This window comes from Cloeon dipterum, chromosome X (genome assembly GCF_949628265.1).
Source record: "Cloeon dipterum chromosome X, ieCloDipt1.1, whole genome shotgun sequence".
In the NCBI taxonomy this organism is placed as follows: Eukaryota; Metazoa; Arthropoda; class Insecta; order Ephemeroptera; family Baetidae; genus Cloeon; species Cloeon dipterum.
In genome coordinates this window covers 26,419,375-26,429,365 of record NC_088790.1, presented here as the reverse complement: position 1 = coordinate 26,429,365, position 9,991 = coordinate 26,419,375, and the positions used below count along the sequence as shown (strand labels likewise).

At 36.5% G+C, this 9,991-nt stretch overlaps 2 protein-coding genes across 2 annotated transcripts; both read left to right on the top strand.

The window, feature by feature from the left end:
• Nucleotides 1-1,485: 1,485 nt before the first annotated feature.
• On the top strand, nt 1,486-4,798 carry LOC135945663 (aquaporin-10-like). Its single transcript, XM_065493485.1, has 7 exons — nt 1,486-1,730; nt 2,479-2,590; nt 2,704-2,795; nt 2,851-3,115; nt 3,900-4,018; nt 4,080-4,297; nt 4,591-4,798. Exons 2-7 carry the CDS (start codon nt 2,584-2,586, stop codon nt 4,715-4,717), a joined length of 828 nt encoding a protein of 275 aa, XP_065349557.1. The 5' UTR covers nt 1,486-1,730; nt 2,479-2,583; the 3' UTR covers nt 4,718-4,798.
• Nucleotides 4,799-6,819: 2,021 nt separating this feature from the next.
• LOC135945844 (protein SLC31A2-like) lies at nt 6,820-8,055 on the top strand. The gene is made up of 4 exons (XM_065493754.1): nt 6,820-6,922; nt 7,059-7,192; nt 7,245-7,301; nt 7,775-8,055. The coding sequence occupies exons 1-4, from the start codon at nt 6,869-6,871 to the stop codon at nt 8,016-8,018; spliced, it is 489 nt and encodes a 162-aa protein (XP_065349826.1). The 5' UTR covers nt 6,820-6,868; the 3' UTR covers nt 8,019-8,055.
• Nucleotides 8,056-9,991: the final 1,936 nt, after the last annotated feature.

Sequence of the window (9,991 nt, the reverse complement as noted above, 5' to 3'; positions counted from 1 at the left end):
TGTAAGCACACCACTGGAAAGCTCGTTTATTTTTCTAGGTAATCATATGCATAACATGTGGGGTTACATATCAAATTCCGACGTAAATTACGAAAGTAAAATCACCGGATGATATTGTCGTCGTGCCGGACGCCCGACACGAATCCTTAAATTCAAAATATCTCGCGATCTATTAGAGTCTCCATCGATTTCTCTTCACCATTCGATTCTACAAACTCAGGGCTACATTTTTTACGTTTTCATGAAAAAAATCCGAGGGGGCGTATTTTGCGATATTTTTAATTCAACATTTTGCACGCGAATTTGTGACCTTGACCTTTGACCTACAAATTTTTGACCCATGGCAAATTTGTTTTACTGAAAAAGTTACGTGTGGAGGTGAAAAAACTATATCGAAATTCCAATCTGGACCGAAGATACCTCGATATTTCGGATTTACTATCTGAAATTTTCCGTTTTCGAAAATCGCGATTTCCCAACAAAAGCCCCCGAATTTTTTGCTCAAAATTTCAGGTTACACACTATGAAACACCCCTAACAACATATGTAAAATTCAGGATGGAGAAATAAAGTCGGTAAAATTGACAATTACCCTTAAAAGACTCCTGAACACACACTTAGATAAATCGCTTTACGATCTAAAATTCAATATTTCGTCCTGGTCCCGGCAAAATTGCGCAACGTTCAACAAACACCCAAATTTTCATTGTCGAATTGATTGTTGACCTTTTCTTGCAACAAGGAAATTCGCGTTTGGTTGTTGAAAGTTGCGCAATTTTACCGAGGCCAGGACGATTCATAAAATTTTATTATGGAAACCAGCCCATTTGGCTCGCATTATTGTTAAGGCATTCTCAGGAGTGTCAAAATAATGGGAGATATTTTTTGGACAGTTCGAGAATCTAATACTGCACTGCAAGTCAGGGATGGCCAAAGGTGGTTAATTTAGTGACTCGAAATGCTCAAATATCTCAACGGGCTGGTTTTCGCACCTTTCCAGCGGCTCTAGGGACAAATGCTTGCAATAAAAAATACCTCGGCGAAAAGATGGCGAGTTTAAAAAAATATGCCTTCTCTGTAAAATGGTGCGTATAACAATATAATTTCTTTTATTTCAATACACTTTTATCCGTCTTAAATGTTTATAGATCCCAACCAACTTATTGAAAACGCAATCGAACTGCAAGATTTGTTCGATATGAAACCCGCTCGGCTTGGAAAGCAAGCCAGTTGCCTACCATATTTCAAGAGGCGAAAAATAAACAGTATCGCTCGTCGCGATTTAATTTTTCTTAAATTAATTATATAAGATTTTTCAAGAATAAACGCCAAGCATAAATGTAAACCATTCATTTTTTATTTTTGTCATCAGTTAGTTAAAAATATTATGTATTAGAATTCACAATTTATCCTTATCATTTTGTGAAGAGCGCCCACCAAGAATAAATAAATCAAAATTGAGTGCATCTGAGAGTAAACATTTTTTTTCTCGGACAGTTTGATAGCATAGAGCAGTGGGAATGAATATTCACTATCACAAATTATACAGATAAAAAAGAAATCTGTTCATTATTATCAGAAATAAACGCTGCGCTATTCACTGTGAACAAGCCGACATGATAATATTATATACCATTCCAGTTGCCCTTCAGTCGGAGATAAAACTGATTGACAGGAGTACCAAGCACTTGCAATTTCAGATTCTTGAGGGGACGAGGTGCTAATTGGAGGTAAAGCTCAAAGTTACAAATTTAATTCCTTTATTAACACAAATAAGAGTATCAAACTTGTGATAATTTCTTTAGCTTTTATGAATTTTATTTCTATATATGGAACTTTGAAAAAAAAAAACTCTTAAAGTGGAATGATACTGGGCAACAAATGAAAACTATTTAAATTGTTGGATGCCTTAAACAATTGACCGATAAACAATTTGTTCAACAATTTGCAATAATAAAAAAATGACCTTCCTACAATAAAAATTCAAATTTTGCCAATTTTCTCCAAAATTTGCAGTGCTTGAATGTATTTTCTTGGCATATTCCGATTCCTCTCGTCGAGATATGTCCAATTGTGTATGCCACTTACTGGGGAAACTCTTGGTTTTGAAATTAAATCGGATTTCAAGTAAGGAGACAGCCATTACCATTTGAAAAGCACGCTAACTTTCCAGCCAATTTTCTCAAAAAATTGCAGCGCTTCTTAGGTCAATTTAAGCTTTAACTGAATCCTAAAGGATGAGTTTATGCATTGGCAACAAGCATTTTCCAGGCTTTTCCAGTATCATTTCTCTTTAATTATTTACTATTTATCAAATATTGCAAGGATTTTTAATTAGTAATTTAACGTTTTGCAAATATTATTATTTTGGGGGATTTGTGTATTTTAAATTATCTGCTGATAAATTTCGGTCAAATATGTTCCAATCAACGTGATGGGGTTTTCTTGTTAACAGTTCATTTTTATCTTCCACTCTAGTTCGTCCACAGTGTGAAGGAAATAATCAGCAGCGGCGTGAGTTTATTAGTTCAGTCGCTACTCTCCCGAAAGCCGCCCTTTGTGGCGAACACAAACAACTAGAATATGGAAAGTAAGTGTGCCCTAGCTTTCTTCGTTTTCTATTTAATTAGCTCGTTACATATTAAAGTTAATGCTGTGAAAACAAAATTTGGAAGTTTAACATCAGAGTTATTATTGTTGCAGAACCGATGAAGCAAATTATGGCCGTTTGCCGCACAGAACGCGTCTGGCTGCGCGAGATCCTGGCCGAGTTTTTAGGAACGTTTTTCCTCGTCGTAAGTTTTCAATTTCAGAAGTTTATGACCAAAAATATCAAAAACTTAATTTTAGTTCATCGGCAACAATTCAGTGGCACAGAAGGTGCTGAGCGAAGAGAAATACGGTCAGTTCCTCTCGATCAATTTCTCGTATGGCATTGGAGTGATGGTCGGCGTTCTGGTGGCCGGTGCCGCGTCCGGCGGCCACCTCAACCCCGCGGTCACCTTCGCATTGGCCGCCGTCGGAAAGTTTCCCTTCAGAAAAGTGCTGTACTACATGCTGGCGCAGTACTTGGGCGCCTTCGTCGCCGCCGCCTGCACCTACATGATTTACATCGGTAATATGCAACCTTTTAACTATACATTTCTTTCACATTCATACTTAAATATATTCAGAAATATCTCATTTTATTTTCGTTAAATTGCTGCTGATGCAGCAGCAGCCGATAATTCATCCTAAATTAAAAAACATTAAAAAAAGAAGGCATAATTAATCAGTATAAAGGTTTGAGCGCCACCACTTGTTTTGTTTAAAATGATATCGATAACAAACACTTGAACATATTTATCTCACAAATACCAGCTTGTTGTAACGGAGAGAGAGGCCGGGATTCGAAATTTTAAAGCACTATCTATTGACATTTTTTTAAGATTTGTTGCGAAATTAGACCAGCATTTAGGTGGAAAGGATGATTGGTCAAGAAGATTTATTCTTGGTGATTGTCCGATTTTTGTCAGCGGGGGCCAGATTCGTGCGACGCGCAGATATAGTGCACAGTGGAGTATGGCGCGAAAAAACGGTCACGTGAAAATGCGCGAAAAGAACCAAGTTTCGGTCAATATTGTGACATAATGTGCATTACTCTTAACTAATTGTGTCTTTTGGATCGTAAAAACAAACTCTTGACATTCGTACGGGAATAAAAAGAGAGCTTTTTATTTCCCACATTCAGACGCCATCTTGGATCTGCGCAGTGCGAACCAATTTTATCGCACATCTGGACCCCGCTGGTCAAAACCCAAAATATACCAAATTCTGAATCATTTGAATCCCCACCATTTTGATTTAAATAATTTCATTGTATATTTTTCCGCATTTACTAAATTCATATTAATTTGCAGACGCGCTTCAGAATTTTGACGGGGGAATCCGACAAATTGCTGGAGAGAAGGGCACTGCAGGAATCTTTGCGACCTATCCGCAAGATTATTTGTCACTGGGAGTCGGATTCGTGGATCAGGTCTCGTATTTTATCCACAACATTTTTTTGGACCTTTTAATAACATTTTCCAATCTCTCAGGTTTTGGGAACAGCAGTTCTTCTGGCTATGATTTGTGCTATAACAGATCCGAGGAACCAGGTCGTGTCGCGGGGGATGGTTTCAGTTCTAGTCGGAATGGTGGTTGTGGCTATCGGCGTGTCGTTGGGTTACAATTGCGGCTACCCCAACAATCCGGCCAGGGACCTGGCGCCCAGGTTTTTCACTGCAATCGCTGGCTGGAGTTTTGATGTGTTTTCGTAAGTACAGTTAAAAATTTCCACCTGAATAATACAAATCTCAACGGAAATCTGTTGATTATTTAAAACTAAAAGTCTCAGCCACAAGAGTTAAGGCGGCGGCTGGCGACTAGCGTAACAGAAAATATTTTAAACGTGAAGTTTGATATTTTTGACCCTTTTTTACTGGCGGCTGCTCACGTGGCCCAAAATATACCGGCTGGCGCGGCGCGGCTGGCTGAGACCTTTATTTAAAACTTACAATTAAATATTCTAGTCTAATTTAAAACTGATACACTCAATTCATTTTTCAGGTACGAGTATTGGAGTTGGATACCAGTTCTCGGCCCCCACGTTGGAGCACTTTTAGGCACGGCCGTCTATATGTTCTTTGTTGAGATGCACTGGCCCACAGCAGAGAGCATTACCACGAAGTCGTGAAATCTGTTTTATTTTCTAAAGAGTACAAAAAAAAATCATACACTCAAAACTTCTAAAATAAATGCATCACATTTTCACAGACATTCATTTTTTAAAAGTTCTTCTTCACATGGGTAAATGTATTGAAATACGAGTTTTAATCCAAAATTTAAAATGAAAATCGCTTTATGAAAACTGTAATAAGTGTGCACTGCCATAAAATCACTCCTAGAAATTTTTCGTATTCTTGCTCAATAATTTATTCTGTAAGTAATTAAAGCTGCATGTGTATCTAGTCAGGAAAGATGCAATAAATACTGTGACAAAAGAGTCAAAAGACTTTTTTTAATTCCTAATAAATGCAAACATTATACTTAACACGCAACAGGAATCTAGAAGATGTTGAAGAAAAGCTACAGGAACAATAATTTCAATGAATATGTCTAAATGAGAATGACCTTCCATATAAAAAGGTAGTTTATTGGCGGATTTGGATGGCTGCGTGTCACTGACTCGGCCCTGGCTCGTCTTCTTCAGATCTTGTCAGCCTCTGGTTGGTGAATACTTGTCACCGAATCTTCTTTCGCCTTTTATTTAAAATCTAACAATGTGTTGATTGTTGAAAATTAATGTTGAGCGCATACACACCAAAAGTATGAACTCGATCTCTCTCGCCACACCTACATAATCTTCAAAAATAAATTAATAAAAAATGCTCTCTAATCACGTGAACCAGAGGTTTTCTGTGAACTTCTATTTACAACAATAATGCATTAATAAAAACCATTAAACATAATCTTTGGTATTTTTGCTAAGTTCTGCAGTAGAAATTCAACCTCCTATAATTCTAATAGAATCAATATTTCCGTTAACTAAATTTAAATTTTTTGATTGGACGTCAAAAACTCAAGTTTTACCAATACCAATAAATTACCTTGAAGGCCTCTTTTATTGTCCCCAATATAGCAACACTGAGACGCGGCACGTAGTGTGGGAAATGCTTGCTTAATCTTATCACTATTGAGAGAGGTGTTATAGTCTTTTTCGTCTTTTTATTGATTGAGGAGGCTCCTCTTAGCAACCTATATTAAACGGAGACAAAGTAAAATTATACACTGCGAGCATGGATATATTAATTTTAAATCCTGAATACATTTCCTTCAAGCCCGAAAATTAAATAAAACTTATTGGGTCGCCTGGCATCACCCGAAAAAAAATGAAGAGACCCGAAAATTTAATGGAATCCCGAAAAAATATTGCATTGGCCCGAAAATTTTTATGCAAAGCCGGAAAAACTGGAGATTTATTAAATGTACAAAATCCGGAAATGAACCAACAAAGATGTATGTATAATAATTTTATTTTTTAACAGCAAATTTAAAAGCTAAGTATATATTTAGTCCAGTGAACTTGTGGGAGTAAAAGCGAATCTGTCTGCTCAATATTTACTTAGAATACTTCCTGATTTCCGATACGGAATTTTTCATGATGTGTAAATCGCAGATCATTTACTCCGATAAGCGCAGTTTTTCTCAAGCCTGTGGAAGCGCGAAGTCCTCGAGAGTCGTCGAGACTTATCTATGTCTACCTCTCGCGATCACTAAGGCACTAAATGAGATTAAAGACAATTAACAAACAAGCCGTGTGCAAAAATAATCAATGGTGTCGTGTGCAAAATTTTATATTAAAATCATTAGTGCCGTGCGCAAATTAAAATCAGATATATTAATACCACCACCTGCAGATCAAAAGTCAATAGTTAAAGAGACATACGCACAATAAAATAAAGAAAATTATATTTTTGTTTGTATTTTTGGTGTGAGTAAAATCAATTAAATAAAGTACATGCAAATTTATTCAAATAAAACTATTTTGATGCAAATTGACTAGCATTTAATTTAAAATTATGCATAATTATGTTCTACACAAAATTGTGCAACACAAACATAATAAATTATCATTATATGCAATCGATTTGTACCGGAAATTTTATCCAAAAAAACGGGTTAACAATCAAAATTTTAAGGTTATTTGAGTAGATAAAAATTTTAGTGTTAATCGTTCATTCAATGAAGGAGCTTATCGCGGACAGACGTCCTGTATATATATTTGAGGGAGAAGAGACAACCTCACTCAGATTACTCCGTGACAGTTGACCGCCGCACGACAGAGATGGAGTCGGAAGACCCTTGCATGCACTTCGACATGGGCCACACCATGATGGCAGTAAGGCATTATTCTTGTTTACTTTCAAAATATGTGTCCTCTTTTTTGATTCGATAAGAAAATCAGTAAATAAGAGGTTGTTGAGCTGTATTTCCTATTTTTCGAACATAAATTTTCAAAAAACGCGAATTTCCAGATGTCCTTCCACCTTGGCTACTGTGAAAACGTCCTTTTTGACTCGTGGAAAGTTAGGAGTGTTGAGACTTTGATCGGCTCCATGTTTGGAATAATTGGAATGGCCATTCTTTACGAGGGACTCAAAGCATTAAGGTTTTACTCAAAAATGTAAATATAATAAATATATATAATTCTCCTCTTTTAGAGAGCATCTGTTCTGGAAAGACGGGCAGAAGAAGAAAACCGAAAATTTGCCTGCAATGTAAGAAGAGTTAATTCACCAGTTGCATAAGCGCTTATTGTTAAAAGCGCCACCGTATATTTTTGTAATAAATTTAATTTTAATGCACTTCCACTGCGATTTCAGACTCAATTCTGCCACTGTACATTCTTCACTTAATATATTTTCTTTTGTCGTGCTGAAAACAAAAATCAGTCCAGCCATTCGCGGTAGAAACGTCGGAAAATATTTTTTGTTTAAAAATCTAGTTTTTTTTATTCTACGGCTATTGGCTTAACCGATTTTGGTTTTCAGCACGTCAAAAGAAAGCACGTTAAATAAAGAACCCACAGTGGCAGAATTGAGTCTGAAATCGCAGCGGAAGTGCATTAAAATAAAATTTATTTCGAGGGTATACGGTGGTGCCATCTGTTGGCGGCTTCGAACACTAAGAGCTTATAAAACTGGTGTATTTAATGAGTTCTCTGGATTCACAATATATTTTATTCACAAAGGAAACTGATCTTTGGCAAGGCCCACTTGATCCAAACTGGGCTGCACGTCGTTCAGGTGATTCTCAGCTACTTCTTGATGCTCATCGTCATGTACTACAACGTTTGGCTCTTCATTGCCGTCGTTCTGGGCGCCACGATCGGCCACTACATCTTTGGCTGGCAAAAATTGGTCCTGGCCGCGAGTTCGAACACTAAACCTTGCGCGGAGAAGAAGTGTTCGGAAAACAAAGTTGAGAAATTTTAAAAAATATTAGTCTAAAAATAAAAATTAAATATTTTTTGCTCTATATATTATGTGAGATGAAGTTTCCACTCAAGAAACACCAGGGATGGTCACATATCTTTTCATTTCAAATTAATTTTGTTGTTTTTGGTTTAAAGATATTCTAAAATTTCAAATATAGTAAGAAGTTTTGGTCTTTTACGAGAAAATCTTTCTAAGACGGGATTTCAGCCGTAACCCGTTTTTCATGTGAGCTGGTTTTTAGGTCTACATTATTTTCCGTGCTCAAAATTGGTGTCATTGATAATTTTGGAGCTTTACTTTAATTTATTTTAATCCATTCGACTTAACTCTCTGTCAGCTTTTCCTCTTAATGTAAAATCTCGATTGCCTCATTCGGACGCATGCAATCTTAATCCATTTTGTTCCTTAAGATTAAATGGTAATTATATCGATATTAAATATAAATAACTGTTGCGAAATTCTGCGACACAGCTAAACCAAAATGTATATATGAGAAGTGCCCTCCAACCCTCTAGATTACACTGGAGCAGACAAAAGGGGTTCTATAGAGATTAATAAAAATTTATCACGAAATTCTGACACCTACCATTGCGTCGTTCAAAGAAGTTGTTTTGCTCTGTTTGTATTAATTATAAATATTTTGAAAAATAAAAGATATAGTCAGTATTTTTCATTGAAAGATTTATGCATGGTTAAAGAAATTCAATTTTTATTTTTACTCCGAATAAACAGGCCCAAAAAATTGTCAACATTTTGCCGAAAATTTCAATTTGAGAAAAATACCACGCAATCATTTTGCAGCCAGTTTGAGGCAAATCCATCGGCAGTTACGATTTTATTTCTCAGGTTAAGCACTGCTGATCCGAGACCAAAAGGTCCCAGCAGCTATTATCCAGTACGAGAACGTGCGAGATATTTTTTTGGCTTCAAATTTCCTTGTTTCTTCCATCTAATAAATAAATAAAAAATTTTGAGCTCTGAGATTTTGAGATAAAACACAAAAAGCAGTAGCACCCATGATTGTAATTTTATCAATTTTTTTATCCTGAAAAAATACCCATTTACCTTTTAAATTCTTATCCTTTTTTACTATAATATATGAAAATAAAATGAAGCTCTTGACAAGCAAATGCAATGACCGAGCGGGACTCAATTATTTCATATATGAATAAATACACAAACAATCTCAGAAATTGATGATTTGATTTAGTCCGAAAATTCAATTTATATAGGAAATTGAATTGTCTCATTACCGCACAACTGATTCTTGCGCAACCAATTTATTGTAAAGTAGGAAGACACGACGGCGTTGGATATGCAATGCTCCTTCGGTGCCTAGCTCACTCAGCGTCGCGGATGGAAAGAGAAGCAGCGGCGGCAAATCGTCGATTTCTCACCGCACGCGACGATCGGCGGCGGAAAGAGAGAAATCCTGAGAATAAATCGCGTGATTTATTTGCCGGCAAAACCACCTCATTAATGCACTGTGTACTTCCTCGCCGCGCGGCGGCGGCTTGTCAGCATTTTCACTTACTGGATGCCTCTTTCACGCGCGCCACGGATTTCAATTGTCCATAATCGCCGAATGCGACAACAATGGCCCGCGAGCAGTATATTTACACGCCAGCCCCGCGTCTCTGCATTTTGAGCGAGCGGTGATGCGTGTGAGTGAGAAAAGGATTGGATAATCTCCATTGTTGGCGCTTGCTGATTGCGAAATTAAATGATGCATGCATGCGGCTCGCAATAATAATGCTGTTTGTTCATGATGGACATTTGTACACACAAAAGTAGAAAAAATATACATATTCAAATAATACAAAATTTAACCATTTTAAAGTGGAATTATTGAAAATTATTTGAATTGTTGGATGCCATAAACAATTTGTTCAACAATTTGCAATAGTAAAAAGGACCTTACTACAATAAAAATTCAAATTTTGCCAATTTTCTCCAAAATGTACAGTGCT

What these genes read in the sequence shown, in the direction of transcription:
- LOC135945663 (XM_065493485.1), top strand. An exon ending in TAGGAACGTTTTTCCTCGTC is followed by an intron (nt 2,796 to 2,850) that starts GTAAGTTTTCAA and finishes ACTTAATTTTAG; the next exon opens with TTCATCGGCAACAATTCAGT. An exon ending in TGGAGTTTTGATGTGTTTTC is followed by an intron (nt 4,298 to 4,590) that starts GTAAGTACAGTT and finishes TTCATTTTTCAG; the next exon opens with GTACGAGTATTGGAGTTGGA.
- LOC135945844 (XM_065493754.1), top strand. Translation starts at nt 6,869, where the DNA reads ATGGAGTCGGAAGACCCTTGCATGCACTTCGACATGGGCCACACCATG. An exon ending in TGGGCCACACCATGATGGCA is followed by an intron (nt 6,923 to 7,058) that starts GTAAGGCATTAT and finishes GCGAATTTCCAG; the next exon opens with ATGTCCTTCCACCTTGGCTA. An exon ending in GAGGGACTCAAAGCATTAAG is followed by an intron (nt 7,193 to 7,244) that starts GTTTTACTCAAA and finishes CTCCTCTTTTAG; the next exon opens with AGAGCATCTGTTCTGGAAAG.